General features: G+C 37.9%; 3 protein-coding genes across 4 annotated transcripts; 1 reads left to right on the forward strand and 2 right to left on the reverse strand.

The window, feature by feature from the left end:
- Window positions 1-3,443: 3,443 nt before the first annotated feature.
- On the reverse strand, window positions 3,444-4,849 carry LOC132174292 (uncharacterized). Its single transcript, XM_059585971.1, has 3 exons — window positions 4,697-4,849; window positions 4,049-4,588; window positions 3,444-3,890 (listed from the first exon to the last, which is right to left on the reverse strand). The coding sequence occupies exons 1-3, from the start codon at window positions 4,847-4,849 to the stop codon at window positions 3,444-3,446; spliced, it is 1,140 nt and encodes a 379-aa protein (XP_059441954.1).
- Window positions 4,850-9,764: 4,915 nt separating this feature from the next.
- Window positions 9,765-18,183, forward strand: LOC132173717 (protein SPA1-RELATED 2). 2 transcript variants are annotated; one of them, XM_059585301.1, is made up of 8 exons: window positions 9,765-9,974; window positions 10,537-12,164; window positions 13,353-13,510; window positions 13,808-14,645; window positions 15,781-15,927; window positions 16,451-16,768; window positions 16,906-16,965; window positions 17,194-18,183. In XM_059585301.1, the coding sequence occupies exons 2-8, from the start codon at window positions 10,668-10,670 to the stop codon at window positions 17,383-17,385; spliced, it is 3,210 nt and encodes a 1,069-aa protein (XP_059441284.1). In that variant the 5' UTR covers window positions 9,765-9,974; window positions 10,537-10,667; the 3' UTR covers window positions 17,386-18,183. The 2 variants fall into 2 exon arrangements, with proteins under 2 accessions (XP_059441284.1, XP_059441283.1); XM_059585300.1 differs by having other exon boundaries at window positions 10,540-12,164.
- Window positions 18,184-18,527: 344 nt separating this feature from the next.
- LOC132176203 (uncharacterized) lies at window positions 18,528-22,252 on the reverse strand. The gene is made up of 3 exons (XM_059588339.1): window positions 22,238-22,252; window positions 20,073-22,077; window positions 18,528-19,047 (listed from the first exon to the last, which is right to left on the reverse strand). Exons 2-3 carry the CDS (start codon window positions 22,009-22,011, stop codon window positions 18,752-18,754), a joined length of 2,235 nt encoding a protein of 744 aa, XP_059444322.1. The 5' UTR covers window positions 22,012-22,077; window positions 22,238-22,252; the 3' UTR covers window positions 18,528-18,751.
- Window positions 22,253-23,567: the final 1,315 nt, after the last annotated feature.

Consider the following 23,567-nt stretch of genomic DNA (forward strand, 5'->3'; position numbering starts at 1 on the left):
AGAAGGCCATGTGGTTCCTTAAATATTTCTTCAAAATTTTGCAGCATTAAGCCAAGCCCATTATGGTCCGAACTGGGCCCCTCCTCTTGTGCTCCTAATACTATCACGCCCATAGGTTTGCTAGTGCCTTCCCCGGTTGTTAGTGGTAATAATTGACAAAGCCAGCCCTTGCTTCCTTTCTTTAGTTCCCTGCATACCCCAGACTCCTCCACAACACGATGCACAGGTGCTGTTAATCCCCTCAATTCCACTTCTTTCCCTTTTCACCAAAACTTCATCCATAATTTTCCAAAGTCCCAGCAAATAGGTCCCAAGGTCTGGAACCACTGGGTGCCAAGCACAGCGTCATTGCCCTCCAATGCTAATAAGAAGAAATCAACTACAAAGGTCTCTCCTTGCATCCACAACAACAATCCTTTGCAGAGACCACAACATTCTAGTCTTTCCCCATTAGCAACGATGACCTGCAACCTTCCAGTGTGATTGGGTTTCAACCCAACCTTTTCCACCCATCTTGTGCTAAGAAAATTGTGGGTACTCCCAGAATCCATCAGAGAAGTGATTCCATTATTACCCAACCTGCCTTTCACTCTCATCGTACCTGGTGTGGGTGATCCTGTGATAGCGTGCAACGAAATTATGGGTTCGTCGTCAAGGGCCCCCTTCTGCTCGAAAATCTCCTCATTCCCCCAATCATCTTCTTCAGAGTATACCCCTTCAATCAGAAATAGTTTTTTACAGCGATGGCCGGGAACGAATTTCTCGTCACAATTGAAACACAATCCGCGGGTTCACCAATCTTGCATCTCCATAGGAGTCAAACGTCGAACGGCCGGGTTCTTGGATCTGGACAGAGCAGTTGATGGTAAGGGTGGAACTGGGTCTGCAGTGTGTGGGTGCCGCGACTCTGCAGTAACATGCTTGCAGCTGTTCCAATTCCTGCCTTCAAACAATTTGGCAAATCCAATTGCTTCGGTGACTGAGGCAGGCCTTGCAGCTTGAACCTCTGTTCTGATTGTGTCCTTTAAGCCACTAACAAAACAACTTAATTGATGTTGGGGAGAAAGCTTACCCACCCGACTGAGGAGCTGTTCAAACTGCAGTTGATAGTCTTTGACTGGCCCAATTTGGCGTAGTTTAGTTAATTCCCCAAAGGGATCTTCGAATGGCGTCGGTCCGTAACGTGTGTGAAGATTAGTTTTGAGTTTTTCCCAAGTCACCAGCTCTTCGCTTTCTCGGAATAGTTGGTACCACATCTGCACCTCTCCCTCCAGATGGTACATTGCCAATGGAAGTTTCTCCGCCTCCTCCGTTTGCTGGAATGCAAAGAACTGTTCCACTCTGTGAATCCAACTTGTTGGGTCCTCTATGCCGTTATACCTAGGAAAATCTAATTTAGCTAGTTTGGGGAAGGCTGAATTAGAAGAACCGTGGGTATGTTTGTCCCTGCTTTTGGAGGATGAATTTTCTCCAGATCCGTTGCTCCCCTTGGACACGAGACTATCAACCTTATTGGTGTTCTCATCTAACTTTTTCATTAATCGCTCAAGAAAACTTCCCAAGTTTGAAACCTGCTGTTCAAGACGATCTACCCGTGGATCAGCCATTGAACAACCTGGCTCTGATACCAAATTGTTACGATTATTCGTAATAGATCGTGTTACTCGTGCTTCGACCGAAAACGAAGCCGGATCTTGCGCCTTCTTCTTGCCTATGGTTACTAATTGAGAGATAGCAAGGATTTTTGAGAGGATCCTTAGCCTCTTTCAAACACTAGGTTTGAGGAATAAACTTGTCTACCTTTCATTCACCCAACGTGGGGTTTAAATGAGATTACAAAGACAATCCTCATAGGACACTGACTACAAATACTTTCCCTACTAGGAGATATTTCCCTCTACTACCAAAACTAGGAAAACCTCCCTAAAACAACAATGGAGAATATTACTCCTTATTGGAATTGTAAAGTAATTAATCTAGCTACTTGAATGGAGCACAACCTTCCTTATTAAAAATAGAAAACATACTATAATAGACCATTATCCTTCTTAGACTCTATGCTTGTAACACATTCCCTCCACCACTTGCATGAAACTTGGTCCTTCATAGCTACTTTTTTGGAACACCACTGCCCCCATGCTCCACACGTCCCTTGCAGAGGGGCATTCCCATAAAATATGGAACAAAGTCTCCGCTGTCAAACCTCATATCGGGCATGTAGGATCCTTGATAATTTTTCGTCGAAACAGATTATCTTTGGTAGGCAAATTATCGAAACAAGCCCTCCAAAGAAAATTTTTTTTCCATGTTAAGGATTCTCAACTTCTATAATTTACTATGTACTTCACTATCACCCCTTCTCATCGAACCTCCTGCTTTGGAATGAGCCGCCATCTCTTGTTGTCTATAATATGCACTCTTCACTATGAAAAGCCCACATTCCGTTCCTGTCCAGATCAACTGATCAGGTTGGTCAGTGCTACTGAGTGGTAGTGTGGATATGACTTGGGCTTCCTCATGTGTAAAAATCTGCTCCAAGAGTCGCATATTCCAACAACCAGTATCCCCAGCAATAAGCTTATTCACTGTGTCCGTTGGATCTAAGATTGAAGGAGGAGACTGCATCTTAAAGGTTGAAAAGCTTGGGTTATCCATTTTTCGCCCCAAATTCATATAGTCTTACCGTTCCCTATCCTCCATATAGGACCTTCCTTTAGAAGATCACATGCCCTAAATATACTTCTCCACCCAAAAGAAGGCTTATTACCTAATTTTGCTTGTAAAATTGAACCATCCAGGTAATATTTTCAGCACATGATCTGCGCCACAAGGCTATTTGGCGTCTTCCATATCCTCCTACATTGTTTTGCCAATAATGCCCTATTGAAATCAGTAAAATCCTGGAAACCCATCTCTCCACATGCTTTAGAAAGCCCCATTTTCTTCCAACTCATCCAATGTATTTGGTTCTCCTTTGCTTGATGGCCCCACCAAAACCTTTGCATAAGAAGATTGATCTCCGAACAAAGGGACTTCGGTAATTGGAAGACACTCATGCTATAAGTCGTGATAGCTTGAACAACCGCTTTTAATAAAACTTCATTTCCAGCTTGTGAGAGAAACTTTAACTTCTAATCTTGAAGTTTTTGCCATACTCGATCAATAATGCTCCTAAAAGCGGCAATTCAGGATTTTCCAACAAGAGATGGTAAATCCAAGTATTTATCATACCTTTGTGTGGCCGGGATCCCCGACACCTCCAATATTTTTTCCTTCTCCTCCACCGAAGTATTCCGGCTAAAAAAGATCGCAGTCTTTTCATTATTTAATTTATGGCCCGATCCTTCCTCATATTTTCGTAGTATCTTTGTCATATGGTTCTATTGATCCAGATTAGTTATGCAAAATAATAAACTATCATTTGCAAAAAAGAGGTGATTTATCTAAGGGCCCTTTTTGGATGTAGGCACCCTAGTCAAAACACCTTTAAGATTAGCTTGTGATATCATGGAACTTAGAACTTCTGCACAAAGGAGAAAAAGATAAGGAGATAACGGGTCACTCTGTCTTAATCCACGTGATGTATAAATCTTCCCTTTCGGGGAACCATTCACTAGGACCGCATATTGAGCCGTAGACACACACATCATGATAAGGTGGATCCATCTCGAATTAAAACCCATCCGTAGCATGACTGTTTCTAACAATCTCCATTCCACCCTGTCATACGCCTTTCTCATATCCAATTTAATAGCCATAAACTCATTTTTTCCCCACATACGAGAGTGCATTGTATGGAGAGTTTCATAAGCAGCCAAGACATTATCAATAATAAGACGTCCAGGGATAAAAGCACTTTGGGTTGATGATATGATATGTGGCATGATTACCTTTAGTCAATTTTATAAAGAACATTGCAAAGACTAATCGGTCTAAAATCAGTGACATTTTATAGGCTCTTTTTCTTAGGAATAAGGGCTATATTTGTCGAATTTAATCCATACGACATAACACCAGAATTTAGAATGCTCAAAACATTTTTACATACCTCCTCTCCCACAGTAACCCAATTTTTCTGAAGAAAAAAAACGGCTACCAATCCGTTAGGGCCCGAAGCTTTAAAAGGTGCCATTTGGTGAAGGGCATGACAAACCACCTCCATTGTAAAATCCTTCAAGAGTTGCTCATTCATTTCATCCATGACTCTCTTCTCAATAAAAGCTAAACATGGGTCGACTTCTCCTTCTCGGCTTGCAGTGAAAAGGCCCATAAAATAGTCAACAAATATCTTTCCCACGTTTTCTTGGGTCTCCCACAGATTGCTGTCTGCATTTTTTATGGCCAGGATTTGGTTGGATTTTCTTCGTTGGTTTGCACACGCATGGTGGAACTTTGTATTGCGATCTCCATGTTTGAGCCAATCTGTTTTCACCCTTTGTTTCCACTTTAAGTCCTCCTGATCCAACAAAAGTTGTAGTTCCTGTTTCAGACGTGCAATCTCCACCACTGCTGGCATTCCTTCTGCCCCATGTAAACTCACCAAGCGTCTCTCCAATAGAAGGATATCATTTTTGTTTTCCCCTTTCACCTTATATCGCAATTGCATAAGATCACGTTTGCATTTCTAAAGCTTCCCTTGGAGTTACTCCCATTCATTAACGTCCTGTGTGGGATGGTGCCAGGCATTCGTAATGACCTCACAGCATTTCTTATCAAGTTCTCGTTGTGCTTCATACCGGAAACCACAATGCCCATATACTCTTGCCCCAGTCTCGTGCAGATTCATCCGAAGAAGAGCATGGTCCGAACTGGTCACCAATTCCACCAATATCTCAGCTTTGGGAAACATGGTATTCCATTCCTTATTTGATACTCCCTAGTCCAACCTTTATTTTGTATACTCCTCTCCTTCCCTGCAGTTACTCCAGGTGTACTTTGGACCTTTAAATCCCATGTCCATTAAGCCGCAGTGTTCAAGGGTCCTTTGAAAGGATTCCATTAAACTGCGTGCTCCTAAACACCCTCTCCACTTTTCGGACATATCCAAAATTTCATTAAAATCACTGATACACATCCACGGTCCCGGGCTAGATGGGCAAGATATTTTAGTAGATCCCATGCCTCTTTCCTTTTTGAAGGTATCGGATGACCATAGAAACCGGTTATCACTGCATTTATGTGTCTCTGACTGAAATTTTGTATTTCAGCTTGTATGTCATCTCCCCATAACAGTGCCAAGCCTCCACTATGTCCCACACAGTCCACTACAAACATATTTTGGAATCCTAACTTGCACCTCAAAGTCTCCATTTTTTTTTCCTCCGTAACTTGGTTTCCATAAGGAAAACCATAGTGGATTTCTTTTCCTTCACCACCCGGCAAAGGTCACGAATTGTCCGAAGGTTCCCAAGCCCTCAGCAGTTCCAACTTAATAAATTCATTGTGGTCATTGGTACAATTTGTAACAGCACCTTGAGGACATTGAGAATGTCCTTTTATAACTGGGTCGCCTATCTCCCTCCAGCACTTCGTCTTTCTCTTTTGTTTTTTCTTTCATCTAGTATAATAGCCACCTCTAGTGAACACTGTCCAGCCTGTGCTCGCCTTTTCCAGTTTAACTTTGCTATTCCCAATTGCTTTTCCTCACTATCTCGTCTATGGGAATTAGTGGCCTCAGCCTTTGTGTTTTCGCATTTGGGTTGGCCCATAAAGCCCAAACTTTTATTGTTCCCCCTACTTAAATTCCTTTGTCGAGGGTTTACATGGTTTCCAAATACTCCACCATCAATTCCTTGATCCTTTGCCTTAAAATATTTTTGAACATGCGCCCTAGAATCCTCCTCATTAATCAATTTTTCATAAATTGAAATAGCCGTTTTCTCCACAGTTTTTTTCAAAGATTGCCTTGACTGTTCGCCCTGATACGCTCTAGAATTTCCGTTGTTGCCTTTCTGGAATGGAGTTTCCTAAAATACATCATCTCAACCTTGTGCCCCGTCGGAGTATGATTGGACCTCTGTTGGACTAGCTCTTGCATGCATCCGTCTGGATAAGGGTGGTCTAGAGTGCTCCCCCTTCGTATCAGGATGTTCAGTTTCGTAGTATTCAGCCCTGTGGTTCATCCTCCCATTTCCGCGTTCCTTCCTTCGTGTTGGCGATGATGCTCTTAGCCATGGCCCATATTGGTTAGGATCCTCCTGCTTCCGGAGAGGATTTCTCTTCTGGCATCCTCCAGGTTCATGATAGATTATTCCGCACTGAAAACAATACTTTGGGAGTCTTTCATATTGGAAATCCACCCATCTTGTTGTCCCTTGAAATTTTAAGAACCGTCTCCTTGAGAGAGGTTTTGAAAGGTCTATCTTGATCTTAACCTGTAGGTATTTCCCCCCATCCGATTCCATCTTGGTCCATATTGAGTTCCTCCACCATGCCCAAGGAACATCCAATCTTTCTTTCCACCTCCTTTCCCATGCAAGACAATGGCAATTTCAGAATTCTGACCCAGAAAGAGGCCCTTTCAAAATTGATTTATGTCGTTGGTGTAGCACCATTGTACTCTTCAACTGCAAACAGACTACTCTCAAAGACCCAAGGTCTCCTTTCTAAGACACGATCCTTATCACATTTATCTCCGAACTCTACCAAGAATAGGTTTTCACCCAAAACCTTGAAAGAAGGTGTGCCAGAAGGTTTCCACCATCGCACTAGGTCTGTTTTGAGTGTTTCCTTGCTAACAATCCTATCAGCGATCAGCTTCCCTACAACATAGAGTTTCCCACAAGTATGAACTCCTTTTGTTTCTTGGTTTTGGATCTCTAGTATTTCTTCTTCCTCCTCCGTGAGGGAGTAACTCTCCCACAGCTTCGTTTGGTCCTCAGCCATGTCATAATCACGTTCTTTTTCGAATAGCCAAAACACTCTGCCTCTACAATCACACCGGACGTAGATAACTGATCCTCCTCTACTAGGGTTTTGAAAACCTAGAGAGAAAACTCTTTCGCCGTATCAACGTCACTTTTATTAAAATCAAACAGGAGAAATAAAGCAACTTCTCATGAACAATTGCATGACTACAGTCTAGGCAAACATCATATCCAAGATCTCTAATTTCTCCCAAATGGCCTACCGGACAACGAAATACGCCACCTCAAAGGCTACCCATTCCACTGCCCTCATAAGATTCTTTGAAATTAGAGCTCCCAAACACTAAATATCGTGTCCAATACAAATAAAAATGTACTAAAAGAATGATTCGTTTCCAAGTGATTGATATGATATAAAGTAAATAAAAGTTTTGAATTTTTTTATGAAAAAATAATTTTTTTTTTAGAATAATAATAAAAAATAATTGATGTGATATAAAAAGTAAAAATATTGAGAAATTAAAAAAGTGGAACTTGGACAAGGCAGACCCTAAAAGATTGATTGTTGATATCCATGCCTACTCTAAAAGGGGTCTTGATTGTCATCATGTCAAAAAAAAGAAAAAAAAAATCAATTTAGCATCAAAAGTCAAATCAAATTATTTAGCAAGTGAAAATTAAAAGTTGTTATGTGGTGTGATTGATGAAACGTTTTTAGAGAAAATAAGAAAAATGAATTGATTAATGTGATATAAAGATGAAATAAGTTTTTAATTTTTGTGAAAAGTAAAAATAGTTGATTAGTAATATGGTTGCGTTTAGTAAATGATTTCGTTTCAATACTATTTATCTCATTTTTTCAATATTTTCTTATTTTTGATATCATATCAATAACTTTTTATTACTATTCAAATAAAAAATTACTACAAAACAAAAATTTTTCATTTTTTCATACCGAATATTTTTACATTTTTTTTTTTTTTACATCAATAAATTTTTATTATAATATCAAACCACTAAAATTCCAAACCCGTTACCAAACGGATCCTATGAAAAAATGTATTTAACTTTTCGATAGAAACAAGAGAAAATGGTTGCCAAACTGTAGTTTTTATGGCTTCTTTTGATAAAGGCATTTACGTAAAGTTTTTTTGTTTTATAGCATAAAAAAAACAAAAATTAATATGTTACTTCAGACTTTTTTTACTTTTTAAGTTATATCGAAATACTTTTTTAATAAAAATAAAAAATAAAATCTAAATTTTTTTATCTGACCGACCCACGAGAGTCTGAGATAAAAAATAAAAATACTTTTTTTTTTTTTAATATTTTATAATATAAATATAAACTATTAAAAAAAAGGACACATAAATTATAATATATTTTTTTTCTGCCAAATCCAAAGCGAGAAAAGTAAGATTAGACAAGCATTGAAGTAATAAGTCCCGTCCCATAAGCTGAACTATAAAAATGTTTGTGTATTATTTTATTCTATTTTTATATCTCCTATGAGAGACATCAGAATGTACGCAGCGACAGCCCAACCTTTAGTGGCGTCAGATTGGTCAGATCGGTCAGATCCTGACCAAACCTTTTCTTTCCACTTCAATGATGAAACTGCGGCCAGCCACGTGATGCTCAACGCGTGTCCTACATGCCTTCAGGCCCCACCTCCCTGCCCCGAGTTGGCTCCTTCTGTGGGCCCACCGCTTTGTCGTGACGTGGCTCGACGGAAACCAATCGCTCACCGTATTAAACCTCTCGCCCCTTGGAAGGCCACGTGACGTGACCATCATCGCCTGCTTTATTGCGTGTTCACCTCCCTTTGTTGAATCTACGTGGGTCGTCCGTCGCCATTTCTTCTTTATTTTTTTAAACGCTAAAAGTTAATATTTTTCTTATATTTAATTTATATTTTTTTTTACAATTTAATAATTAATTTATTAAATTATAAAAAAATATAAATCAAATATAAAAAATTTATTAACCCCTAACCTATTTTATTATTATTATTTTTTTAATATTGATAATCACCGATTCTTTTCTTTTTCCTTGGGTTTTACCAGAATTAAAAATTAAAAATAAAACAATTGAAAATTAAATTCCATAGGACAATAATGACTGATTTTTTTTAATTTTATTTTTGAACTTTTGTAGCCATATGAATTAATTGCTGAGATTTATTATTCACCATTTTTATTATTTTTAAAATTCTTAGAATTGATTCCTGATTGCTGGTCAAATGGTAACCACAAAGGACTTGTCTCATAGACTCATAGTCAAGCCAAAAAAAAAAAAAGAAAAAAAAATAAAATTAAAGGGTATAAATATTTTCGAAGAATTTATATTTATTTTTTTATTTTTACCAAAAAGAATAAGAAAAAATAGTTAAGGTTGAGCATTCACATTCTGCTTTGTAAATTAAAAAAAAAAAAATTATATTTTCTTATTTTAACTAAGTATTTTTTTTTTTTTTTTAAAATACTTACAACTCAGTTTCTATTTGAACTAGTAATAATCTAATTTCAACCCCATAAATAAATAAATAAATGACAAAAAATTCTAACAAAGGAAAATTGAACAGCGTCGGCAAATATTTTTATTTTGGTCGTATTTGTTGAGTTTACCGCCGCTTGACACACTAATAGTTCCAAGATTATAAATATAGTTATTAAAAAAAAAAGCGTAAATAAATATCCCGAGAAAAATTCACTCCAAATTTACTGGTCATTGTTGGTAAATGATATTCCGCGTCGTAGATCAGTAGATCTGGTACAGAGAGAGAGAGAGAGAGCATACGGCAAAACCCAAAAGGCACATAAAATTGGTTACCCCAAAAAAACATAAAATAATTATCCAAACAAAAACAATAAAAATTACTGAAAGAAATTCTTTAATTTTTGGAGAGAGAGATAGAGAGAGAGAGAGAGAGAGAGGTTGGGAGGCAAAGATATTTATTATCCAGTTTCATCTCCAGGGCCAGGGGTCATAGCTAGCTAGGGCTTTGCTCTTGTCGAATTTTCCATTTTTGCCCATACCCATTTGTTAAGGAATTGAAGAGCTCGGTGCCCGTGGCGGTCGAGCGCTTCGTTTCGGTTCAAAGAGTTGGTAAGCTCTGCGTTAATTGGGGTGTTGTTTTATGCATTTACACCATTTTTTTGTTTGTTTGTTTGTTTGCGCTGTCTCTGTTTGGCTTCTGAGAAAATGAAATGAAATGGAGGTTTAAGTTGGTTTAGTCTGTTGCGGTGTTATGTTCTGTTAGTTTGTGAAGGTAGGAGAAAAAATTAATTGAGTGAGGTAGCTGTATTTAAGATTAGACGAGGTTAATTCTGAAGCTTAAATGCTCATTTGCTTTATTTTCTTACATTTTCTGAGCAACTAATTACTGGGAATTTTTGGGTTGTATTGTTTAATCTCTTTTGTCTAATATCAGAATTATGTATATATCTATATTTGCATGTTTGTATGTGCCTGTTACAGACCAAAGATTTAGCTATTGGCTTTGGTGATTTGATGGTTTGGTTGATTTTTTGTATTTCCCTTGAAGAAAATTGTTGTTTATATTTTTATATGTTAGTATAAACATATGGCGTTGATTTAGCTCTTGGTTTTGTTTGCCATGGCATTGCCTTCTTTCTTCTTAACTAACTTTCTAGCTTGATGATACTAGCAGTTGCACTGAGGAGTCATTGGAAGGAGGAAGACTAGATATGATAATTTACTTTATCCAATTTTAACCGAAACAAGTCCCATTTACAGTGCAAGCCCAACATTTGACTGAATGAGGTCAGTTTGGGCCGCATGGATGAGGGAGTGGGTGATGAAGCAACCACGTTAGGTGCGATGGAGGGCACACGCCTCCAAAGCAAAGAGAGCGAGTATTCTCTGAAACCTGAAGGCCGCAACATGTTGGAATCCCAGGAAATGTTTATACCTGGAGAGGGTGACTATAACCAGAGCCCGACCCAGGAGTTTGCAGTTCAAGAGGGTAAGAATGTAAATAGGAGTATAAACCATGGGAATGGATTGGAGCAACCCCATGCTAGTCTTTGCTCCGTGGATGATGCTGGTATCATGGTTGAGGAGTTGAGAGTGACCAATTACAATGGCTCGAATTTAGCTATTGTTGGTACATCAAGCAATAGAGAAAGAATGCAGGCTAGGCAGAATCAGTGGCAGCATCTTTATCAGCTTGCAGGTGGATCAGGAGGTGGGAGTTCACGCGGTGATACGATATGCAGGGACAATGGTCAGGGAATGTCAAGTCTCTGGGAGGATATGGGGGGCACACATTTTCCAGAGTTATTAGCTCAAAAACCATTTAGCAATGACAGTAAGGATATGACGGAACAGTTGATGACTGCTGAAAATCAAGAGGCATTGGGCAACAATTGTGGAGGTATCCGGACAAAGATTATATCTAAATCAGGGTTCTCTGAGTTTTTTGTCAAAAAGACTTTGAAGGGAAAAGGGATCGTATGTAAAGGCCCTCCTAGTGATGTATTTCATGTTGGGCCCAGGGACCAGAATAATTTAAAGATTGGTGGCAGTACTATAGTGGCTTCTGATGTATCACAGGGACTGGGTTCCAAAACTGCAATGCCTTCTCCTGAAGGTATTGCTGGGCTTAGGCCTCCTGGTGGTTCGGATCATGATGGAGTTGGTTTCAGACAATGGCTGAAAGTTGGGAGCCATAAAGAAAGTAAAGTTAACTGCTTGTATATATTTAGACAGATCGTGGATGTGGTTGATAATTTCCACTCTCAAGGAGTTGCCTTGAAGGACTTACGGCCCTCTTGTTTCAGGTTGTTGCCATCAAATCAAGTTAAGTACATTGGGTCGCCAGTTGAGAGAGAAACATTAAATAGTGTAGTGGATCGTAATACTTTGCGCCCAGATAATTGTCTTATAAGAAAAAGGCCTCTGGAGCAGGTAATGTTTCCCTCTGCTGCTTTACATGCAAAGAAGCAAAAGTTCCCCGAGAATGTACACTTCATTAGGCGGTGGCACCAATTCCCTTCAAGATCTTGCCACAAACTTGAGAGTGCATATGATAGCAACATCAATATCACTTATCCGAGGGATTCTTGTGATGATTATAATGAAGCTAATGCAAGTACAGAATGTGAGAGTCAGAGCAAGCCCAGCAGCCCTTGTGCATCTACTATCGCTCAACAGCAGTTGACTTCTCTAAGTGATCGGTTGGAAGAGAAGTGGTATAGAAGTCCTGAGGAGCTTGTTGAGAGTGGCTGCACAACTTCATCAAATATCTACTGTCTCGGCATTCTTATTTTTGAGGTGAGATGCCGCTTCTCTATTTACCACTTGAAATTTTCATGTGGGCTTTTATATTTGTTGCTTCTCCATTTTTGTCACTATTGGTGTTGAACATAGTGACTACAAGAGATAATTACGTAAGTGTAAACATCTGTCCATCTATGCCATGGTGCTTGATATTGCTCACTTCTGCTAGTGTCATTTCTATGTGAGCCTGTGTGCTTGTTCTGTCTATTCAGAGCCAAATTTATTTCTCGGTCATTCTGTGTTCAAAACTATAAATGAATAGATCTAAATGTAATGCTCCTTAGGCTGTACTTTGGTTTGTGTTTGCAAATGATTCTGAATATGCATTGTTAAATGCTGAATACTCTATTTTTTAACTAATTTTTTGAGATACTGCTGAGTTTGAAAAGATTGTTCAATCTATAAGGCTTTCAGATATAAGAAGTAACTATGATCCTTCCCAGTTCTTAATATATCAATGGTTCTCTATTGGTGTTTCATCTCAAATGAATCCATAATGCTGTGTTAACAAAAAACTTTTTCTTGAATATTCAGCTAATTAATGATATGGACTTATGGTTTGACAGTCTCTAATTTTGCAAAGAACTTGGGCTATGTAAGAGATCCTTGTACAATTAGGGAAGCAGCTTACTGCACCTCTTGAACTGAGAGCATAAAGGTTTAAATTACATTCGCATATGGTTTCTAAATCAATCCTATTCCTGATCCATAATTTATTTGCCATTGTACTGCTCCTTTGGCACCATCCACTGGAATTGCTCCCCATTAGTGGGCTCATTCATCCTTGTTTCATGTAATTCGGCCATCTTAAACAGCTTTTTTACATTTTCTCCTCCTTTTGTGCTACTAAACTACAAATGCAGTTATCTTATATAGCCACTCATCCATCTTAACCCCAAATACTATGGCAACACAAAATCAGCATTCTCACAAAAAAAAAAAAAAAAAAAAAAAAAACTGTCCATACATTAATTGAAGGTTATGAGATTTTATACACCATTTGCCAACCACTGAAATAACTGGTGGCTTTGCTATAGAGTACTATCCAAGTTTAGTATCTGGAAGCAATATCTTAGTGTGTATTTTCTGGTCGGTTGGACCTATGAGTTATGTTTGTTATTGTTTACTGCTAATTGTTGACTGTTATTGAAGACATTGAATAACCAATTTTTATTCTTTCAGTTACTTGGTCGTTTTGATTCTGAAAGAGCTCATGCTGCTGCAATGTCAGATCTGCGTCATAGAATTCTTCCCCCAAGTTTTTTATCAGAAAACCCAAAGGAAGCTGGATTCTGTCTTTGGTTAATTCATCCTGAACCTTCATTGCGTCCAACAACCAGGTAATACCAACTCTTTGTTGTTAAAGTCAAGTAATTTCAGTTAGTGTTGGGTATGGAGAATTTGAAGTAGTGACATGCCAAGGTGTCTTTCCCTTGGCTAAACCGATGAACGGTATACTGGGTTTTTATTTGATCAAGAAAATTCAATTAAATATTGGGTGACAGTAGGAATTTATAGCCTTATACAACTCAGTGTCCAATAGAATACAGCTGATGCAAATTCAAAGGAATTTTGGACCTGCTCTTGGATCTATATTCTTGCATAATATTCTGAGTTAACAATTGTTTGTCTAACAGGGAGATTATACAATCTGAAGTGATTAATGGAGTGGCGGAGGTGTGTGCTGAAGAATTATCATCATCCATTGATCAAGATGATGCCGACTCAGAACTACTGTCGCATTTCCTGGCTTCATTGAAAGAGGAAAAGCACCAGCGTGCTTCCAAGTTAGCAGAAGACATTAGCTGCTTAGAAGCAGATATTGAAGAGGTTGAGAAGAGGCGCACTTTGAAAAACTCACTGGTGCATTCTTCCTTGCACAATGACTCCCTCAGTAGAAAGGAGACCGTGTTCTATCATAAAGAACCATCAAGTTCAGATGCGCTTTCTCAATCATCCCCTATATCTAATACAAATGAGTTGTGTTTGACAAGGAATATCCATCAGCTTGAAAAACCTTACTTCTCCTTGAGATCTGAAATTCAGCTCACTGTAAGTGATGGAACAACACGTCCAGATAAGGATTTATTGAGGAATCGTGAGAATTGGTGCTTGGCCCAAAAGGATGAAGAAAAACAGATTCCCACTGATCGCTTAGGAGCCTTCTTTGATGGTTTATGCAAGTATGCTCGTTATAGTAAGTTTGAAGTGCGTGGGATACTAAGAAATGGGGATTTCAATAATTCTGCAAATGTAATTTGCTCTCTCAGTTTTGACCGGGATGAGGAGTACTTTGCTACTGCTGGTGTGTCGAAGAAAATAAAGATATTTGAATTTAATGCTCTCCTTAATGACTCTGTTGATATTCATTATCCAGCAATTGAGATGCCAAATAAATCAAAGCTCAGTTGTGTTTGCTGGAATAACTATATCAAGAACTATCTGGCTTCAACCGATTATGATGGTGTAGTGAAGGTGCGTATATTTTGCAGATAAGAGAGTATATACTGAAAAAGAATATTTGTGCCAGAATGTTAAGTAGCCAATCCATGTGGAGCATCTTCTTCTTTTATATTTGCATGGTTGCAGAGTTTTTAAATGGTTACTCAATGTATCTTTGAAGATCCCTCCTTCCCTTTTGTAGGGCTAAATTAGAATATAAGTACATAGGATCAGTATCTTAACTGGTGTTCTTATGTTAAGAATTCTATCATCCATATCCTTTTTTTAAAGCACCTTGTTGTTTTCGTTGTTAGTGATTGCGATATACCGGTCTCCCTGTAAATTGAACCAAATTAGATTCTTTTTCTGTTAATAGTTCATGCTTGTGCTCTGGTTTCCTCTGTATTTCTAATTATAGGCTAAGATGTCTTTGTTCAAGATGAGTATGGGAAATTTCTTAGTTACTTTAAACACATCTTGCGGTTGGGTTATGCTAACAACTAGATGCATGTTTGCAAAGGATTCTTTGATCTATGATAATGATTAATGACTTAGTATTTTTGTTTCTGGTTTCTGGTTTCTGTTCTGATACTATAATGTAAACTTTATGATTAATTGATCCATTGCATCACAAGTTAATTTTGAGCACTGGAGGTTCTTATTTGCTTCTCTAAGAGCACCTGCAGTAGCTTCCTTTTGATTTTCCCTAAGTTTAGGGCGCAAAATTATTTTTTGCTTCTCTATAAAAATATATTTTACAATTACTTTCCTTACCTTTCCTTATACCATTAAAATATTATTTCTTTACAAAATACAAGTTCTCTACTTACATTCACTTTTTTCACAAAATCCCAACATAATCCCCAATTAAAGACAAAAAGATGAAAGAGATTTATTTTAAAATAATGTATAGGGTGGTTCCCTACATATTGGGAAACACTGTAGCAACCCTTGAGGGTTGGCTAAATGTAGGAAATTTGATGTGAGTAGGTTTTTGTGGTTTTTTTTTTAAAAAATATTTTCCATAAATATAATGAAGAGAATAGCATATAGGGCATCTGTTGCTAGTGCTCTAATACACTTGTCTTAACCTGTGGGTATGCGGTGCTTTGACATATACTAATTTTTCTGGATTGGTCATGACATGATTTGCTTGGATGGATTTCAGTTATGGGATGCAGGTACTGGTCAAGGTTTTTCTCAATTCACAGAGCACGAAAGGAGGGCTTGGTCCGTTGACTTTTCTCAAGTGTCTCCCACAAAATTGGCCAGTGGAAGTGATGACTGCTTGGTGAAACTGTGGAGCATTAGTGAGGTATGCATGCTTTCTGTTTTTCGCACTCTCTGACATAAATGTAGTACGCCCATGAAATTGATATTCCGCAAAACCAGTTACTTCAGATTTTCATTATTACAATGATTTTAGTGGAAGTACAAGAAAAAAAGGGGCATTTTTTTTTTATGTTTATTTTGTTCTTTTTGGGTAAGAGAACCGGAAGTTATTGATCATATGCGTGAACTAATTGATATCTCAAACATTTTTGTTTTCTAGAGAGATTTGTTTTATTTCAAAAAAGTTTATCTTTATGCTACTCATAGAAAATAGTGAACAGCAAATGAAATCTTGTGATTTATACTTTTGTGGAGGAATGATTAAGAAAGCAAGAACTGTCTGTGGCTGGGTTAGTTGGAAAGATGTACGGGTAGGACAAAGGATGTTGACAATTATACTTCAACCCATGTGAAGATAATCTGACATTTGCACTAGTTCATTCTAGCTTCTGGCTACTGCTAATTTGTTTTTTTGAAAGGCTCATGCAATAGAACTTCTTGTGCAGAGAAACAGTTTAGATACAATCAAGAACATTGCGAATGTCTGCTGTGTTCAGTTCTCTGCTCACTCCTCGCATTTGCTGGCCTTTGGGTCTGCTGATTATAGAACTTATTGCTATGATCTTCGGTTTACTAAAATCCCCTGGTGTGTATTGTCGGGCCATGAAAAAGCTGTGAGCTATGTGAAATTCTTGGACTCCGAGACACTTGTTTCTGCATCCACTGACAACACATTAAAGCTTTGGGATCTCAACAAAACCAGTCCTAGCGGTCTGTCCAATAATGCTTGCAGCTTAACCCTTAGTGGGCATGCTAATGAGAAGGTTGGTTTTCTTATGCTAGAATCTATTTACCTTTCTTTCTTGATTCTAACATCTAGCAGTTATCTTGGTTTGATTAAGAATCTGATTTTTTCTTCATTTTCTTGGTCGGTTAAACTTTGCACCCCTTGCTTCCTCAGAATTTTGTGGGTTTATCCACTGCTGATGGTTATATTACATGTGGTTCAGAAACAAATGAGGTATGCATTCCTTGCCAGAGTCACGCTGGTTTTTTGATTAGTAATTTAAGAAGGGTTTTTTTCTTCTCTGTTCTCTTCTCATAAATTGAAGGAAGTTCAGCACCTGTTGAAAATTGAAGAAGATTCTAAAAAGCTTCCTGCATCTATTTGGTTCATTATATCTACATTTTATTTTTTCATGAGAGAATGAACTTCTCTAATTACATAAAGTGGTTTCATTCTTTTCAGGTTTATGTTTACCATAGATCTCTGCCTATGCCAATTACTTCCCACAAGTTTGGTTCCATCGATCCTATCTCTGGAAAAGAGTCTGATGATGACAATATGCAGTTCGTTTCCAGTGTTTGTTGGAGAGGGAAATCAGACATGGTTGTTGCTGCCAATTCAAGTGGGTGTATAAAAGTGTTGCAGTTGGTTTGAGGAAAAGGTAAGTGTTCGACCAAAAATTTGCAGTCTGGCTTCTTTAAAGCTTGTGAGTCCCCAAGTTTTCCATAGAGGACTATCCTTAAGCCGAAACCATAATTTGTAGCGGAAAACAATCAAGAGGATTCTTCAGCTCTAGCTGTTCATTTGAAGAGCAGCATTTCATCCCCCCCCAAAAAAAAAAAAAAAAAAATTCTTTAAGAGATGCCGCCCAGAAGTTGCGGCAACTGGTTCCTGATCTCAACGTCGGGAGATTGAGATACCAGCATGAGAAATTAGAGGCGTAAAACCAAATATTATGTAGTCATTGATAGAAGAGGCCTGTGATACTGCTTTGAGATGGAAAATGATTGACCGAAATTGACATGAATTCAGGACAAATGGATTCAAAGATAAACGTAGAACTTTGGGAACCAACTGTTTCTGGCATTCAGAATAAGTCTGATCTATTTTTGCAGTTGCTCCTCAGAACAAATGCAGATTTCTTAGTCCTTGGATGATTTTTCAGTGAAGGACTTGCATTTGGTAGCCCACTTGTTTGTTCAAAGACAGCTCAGAAGGGTTGTTGACACTGACAAGAAAATTCCTTATTGAGTTGTATTTAGGAAATTAATGTGTAAGGTAAGAAGTTGCTATTGTAAATTTTCTTCAATTTAGTGTATATGATAATTTAGTCTAATAGATCTGACAGGATTACCTGATTCCGCATCTTTATTGTATATCGCAATTTGTATAAACTTAAAATATAATTCATGTTTCTTTGAAAGAAGAGAATGTCAAAGCCTTTCTTCTTCATTTTGTTTTTTTTGTTTTTTTTAGTAATTGATTAATTTTGTAAAAGGCTGTTGGGCCATTTTCAGGCTTTCATAGTGATCCTGTATTGCAGCCAGGTTATTTAAACGAGATGTGTTATACATTTATTTTTTGTCCATCTTTTGTGCAAATCTACCACTGTCTCATAGATTTAATGATAAATTTGTTTATAATCTACCACTGTCTCATAGATTCAATGATGAATTTGTTTATATTTTATACAGAGATTGACAAAAGACCGGATCATAATTAAGGAATACAAAAACTTTAAAAAAGGAGACCGAATATATAGATTACATAGTAATCGTGTAATGAGAAACAAGATAAGAAACTTGAAATCTATAGTCCTATAACAGAGAAACTTCTTTGGATACAGAGTCAAGCGTGTAAGTTTTGCTGTCCATAAACTTCTAAACCAACACTACATGCTGCTTCTGAAGTAGAACAAAACGTGATATATAAGCAAAATTATCGTGAAAGTCCCACGTTTCTGGGGCAAGAGTTCTATAAAACATACGCTAACAACTCTGTTTCAGTTTAGGTGAGGTCCCTAGAAGACGGTAGAATCTGAGCCATTACTTTCTATACTTGGGTGCACAGGACTCATAGTCATCGGTATCCTCCTTCCTATACTTGGGTGCACAGGACTCATAGTCAACGGTGTTCTCCTTCCTAAACTTGGGTGCGCGGGACTCATTGTCAACGGTGTCTTCCTTCCTATACTTGGGTGCACAGGACTCAAAGTCAATGGTGTCTTACTTCCTCTGTTTGTCTTCAAATTGTGGCCACATTTTCTCAGTGGTGATTGTGCTGATGCAGATCTTGCTGATTGTGCGTTTGGTGTTCCTGTGAGAGCAACTCAACTAGTTCAATGATATTGTAGGAGGAGAAATATTACACACACACACACACTCACTTTTACACTTTTAATTGCATACTTCGATGGGGCACTATATCAAGGAGTCAGGAGTGTGCATTTGAGAGTGTGTAGCATTTCTTTTTACAGTAGAGGATGGATATTGATTCCAATAAGGAAAAAAAAAAAAAAAAATCATATTTAGCCTATAGATTTTTACCTAATTTAGATTTAGTTTATGTAATTGGACAGAAATTTCCTCCAAACCGATCTGGAAGAAATATCTTCCAACCCATATAAAATAATGCCAAGTGTCTGTAAAAATTTAAAAGGTACATTAAATTTAGTCTAAATTAGTAAACTGCTATTAATGAGATTGCGAATTTAATGTGTATTTTAAATATTTATAAACACTTGTTACTATTTTATATGGGTTGGATGATATTTTCTTTAGATTGGTTTGGAGGAAATTTCTATCCTTTCTAATTTCAAAGATATGGTCATTAGGTTGTCTAAAGTTTAAAATAGCTATTTCTTTTCACTTTATTTAACAGTTTGCCATATGCCACGCATGTCTCATTTGACACATCATCTTCCGTGTTAGCACATGCAATACCATGTCCGAAAGTGTCAAGTCATTCATAGAAACAAAAACAAAAACAAAAACAAAAAAACACAATTTGATAACCTAAAAGAGCAAACCCACATCCTTATTGCACTTGTACTCATTTTTGAGTTCGCAGGTGTTGTGTTTCTCTAAGTTTTAGATTGATTAGTTTTTGTAGGTTTTTTTTTTCTTTGAATGACTTGACACTTGTTGATGCGGCATTGCATTAGGGTATTAACATAGATGTTGATATGTGAAATGAAACACGTGAGAGATGGCAAATCGTTAACTTTAACGATTAAGTGACAAAAGGAATTATTTAAAATTTGAGCAAAACCTAGAGGCTACATATAAATTTCCCCTTCCAATAATATATAAGAAAATGAGGTGAGATTAGAAGTATCATACCTGGGGTTTTTCTCATCTTTCGCTCTGGAAGTTTCTTTGGGGCTAGAGTTTTCTTCAATGGAGCCTCTGAACAAACTGGCATCTCATCGAAACAAGCTAAACCTGCATCGATAGCAGGTATCAAGTCATCCACTTCAGACAAGTTATCATCTCTGCTATTTGAGGCTTCATCACTTGTTGGAACCCAACACTTATCTTTAATGCTCATGCAACTCTTATCCTTCTCTGCAAGTTTATAAGCAAACAATTCAAACGGAATTTGGGATACTGGGGCTATATCACCATCCCCCTCTGCAGGAAATTTCTTCCCAAACAAGGTCTCTATGTCACAGAAGTCTAGAGAAGGTGATTGCAGCTCAGGCTGCCCATTTTCAGGGTTCATGGCAAGGAATTTCTTAGTGTAGCGTAGAATCCTGCAGATGGATGAGAAATTTGGGCGCTGAGTTGGGTCAGTTTGCCAGCATTTCTTGGTCAGATTCACAATGTGTTTAGGTGATGGGATTGGGAAGAGAGGTCTTTCCCCTGCCCTTATGTTTCTACTCATCTTCTCTCCCTGAAGATGGCTGTCTTCAAAAGGAACTTTCCCTGTCAAAAGCTCAAAGCAAAGCATCCCAAAGCTGTACACATCTGCTTTCTCGGTGTACTTGGAAGGAGAATCTCTTCCAGGCTGTTCTTGCTCAGCCAGAACTTCAGGAGCATACCAAATAAATGGGTTTGCAACATTTTGTTCTGTGTTTTGTTTTGGTGTGTTTCGAGAAGTAAGACTACTCTTGACTGACAACAAACCAAAACCAGACACTTTTGCAAGAAAATAACCTTCAGTGGAATTCCTTGCTTTGAGAAGAACATTACAAGGATTCAAATCTCCATGAAATATCTTCCGAGAGTGGAGATACTCCATACCTCTTGCAATCTGAAGCATGATATCAACAACTACAGAGAGAGAGAACAGAATCTTTCTCCTTGAGCCAGAATTCTCCTTCAAGTAGCAGCAAAGATCCTTGCTCATCAACTCCATAACAAGTGAGCACTCTTTCTTCTCCTCATCATAAAAGCCACAAAGGTATTGCACTATGTTGGGGTGGGAAAGAGATAGGAGAGTGGAAATCTCAGAACTCAAAGGCTCAATCTCCCCAAAGAAGTGCCTCAAAACAAAGCTTTCTCCCAGCCATTGAATTTCCTTATACTGGCTTCCGCTGCCTAGCCGCCGCCGCACATTGTAATCCTTTCCTCCAACAAAAATTGAACTTGGGAAGAGTTTCCCGTTAAATTGCTCAGGCCCATTTAGTTTCTTCAGCAGCAAGTCTCCAAGCCTGTGCTCATTTTTTGTCAATGCAGCAGAAACTGAACTTCTCTTCTCCTTGAGCTTTTCAATAAGCCTCCATCTATCTTCCTTCCAAGCACTATCCAAACGGTTGACAATTCCTTGAGTCACCAAATACTGCTTCCCAAATCTCCATTGGAAAAGCTTCTGATCATTCCACTCCTTAGCATACTTCCTTGTGAGCACGACTCTCCTCTTCTCCATCTCACTCTCATCAAGTCCTGCAATCTCTCCGGCATTCTCAATCGCCTCGATTACGGCCGGGAAGTAGCAGAACAAGTTGTGGATGTGAAACTCAACACAATCCTTGTTCTGATGGAGACTGATTGCTTTTCCCCACCAATCCTTTGCATCCAAGCAATGCTTGATGTATAGCTCCCCTTCTTTGAAGACCCTGTAGAGCTCTCTCAAAGGCTGCTCAAGGGCTTTCCATTTCTTGTTCTTCTCTTCCAGCTTCAGGTTCTGCCTTATCTCCTCCGCAATCGTGTCGAATGCCAAACAGAAAATGTCAAGCAGCAAAAAACACTGGCAATGATTGAATTGAATGTCTTCTTGCAACACAATCAGAGCCTTCAGACTTCCCAGCACCTCTCCAATATGCCGGAATTGTTCCATTCCGGCAAAATCACAATTCGGGTATCCAAGAAATCACTCAAATGCAGTTGTTTTCATATAATTGTTCTAAACAGAAAAACCAAAAAATTAAAAAAAGAAATCAGATATGAAAGAAAGACAGGAAATTTTGGACAAAGAAACCAAAAAGGCAAAGCTGTTCATGAATCAGAACAAGACAAAACAAAGTTCAACAATCAACCAACAGGACTTCAGCATCTATCCATACCTGGAGTAAAAGTTGTTTCTTTCACCAATCGGAAATGAGCATCCAAAAGAAAACAAACCCAACTCACCGGAATTCTATTCGATCTGATAAAAAGCCAAACCATCGCCAATGGGTAACCGAATAAACCAGAAAAATCAAAAAAGAAGAAACAGAAAATAAGAATAGTATTTGCCAATAGATCGTGAAACTGACCAATTATGTAACCGCCAGAGCATGTGAAGAAAACACCTGGAATCAAAACAAAACCAAACAAAAATCTACGTTTCTGATTGGTTATTTGTATCTGAAACTCCGAGGATGCGATTTTTGTCAGGTTTTTTTCTTCATATCTGAGACCCAACAAAAACAAGAACAAGAAGGAGCAGTTTTTTTGTAAGCTCTTTTGTTCGGAGATTCCAAAAGACAGCGGTTGAAAAGGTCCGCTTTCTTTGGGGCCTGTATTTGTACTTGTTCGCGCGAATTTCGTTTTCGTTTCCTTAAAGAGAAACTGAAAAAAAAAAAAAAATAAATAAAAAATTCAAGAAACCGTTACTCTTTGTCCAACGTTTAACTGCTCTGTTCCCGCTTGTCACGCCTTCAACGACGTCGTTAGAAGTTCTTGGATGAAATAAACGGCGGCGTTTTCTGGTAGGAGTTTGGTCGGGTCGTAACGGATGTGCGTTTGGGAGTCTAAACACGTAACTTTGACCGTTTGCTTATTTTAATTTTAATTGATTAATTAATTTAACCAAGTAAAATGAGTTGTGAAGGCCTAATTATGTGGCAAGCCAGCCAATCATGGAAGCCCACGCAAGCGGAGGTCAATGCTTTGTAAATTAAGTATGTTAATGAAGTAGCTAGCAAATAAAAAAAAAAAGAAAAAAAAAATATATGAAATATGTTTGATTATTTTGACAGATAGAGTCCACAGGCCGCAACTCTCCATTCTTAGGTGTGGGTTTTCTATAATGAATATTTGAAAGCTTCTCTTGTACCTAAAAAAAGTTCATGAAATAAAAAAGGAAAAAATTGCTGTCATAATTATTGGGATTGCTCTAGGGAAATAGTTGTGTCCCCTTGTTTTAGTACTTATTTCAAATAAACCATATATATATAAAGGATAATTTTTTATTAATCAATCTATTAAATTGACGTGTATTTAAGACGCAATTGATTATTCATGTATATTTTATAGAACATGTGAAAATTACGTTTATTTTAAACATGTATCAGTTTAATAGAAACTTTTTTGATAACGAAATGGGTCATGATGTTTGTAATAGTGTACCATTGCTTGGTCTAATACAAACTCTTTCTTCTGCTTTGGTCTTTTTCTTTTTTGAATGGGTTT

Source organism: Corylus avellana, chromosome ca3, assembly GCF_901000735.1.
Source record: "Corylus avellana chromosome ca3, CavTom2PMs-1.0".
Taxonomy (NCBI): Eukaryota; Viridiplantae; Streptophyta; class Magnoliopsida; order Fagales; family Betulaceae; genus Corylus; species Corylus avellana.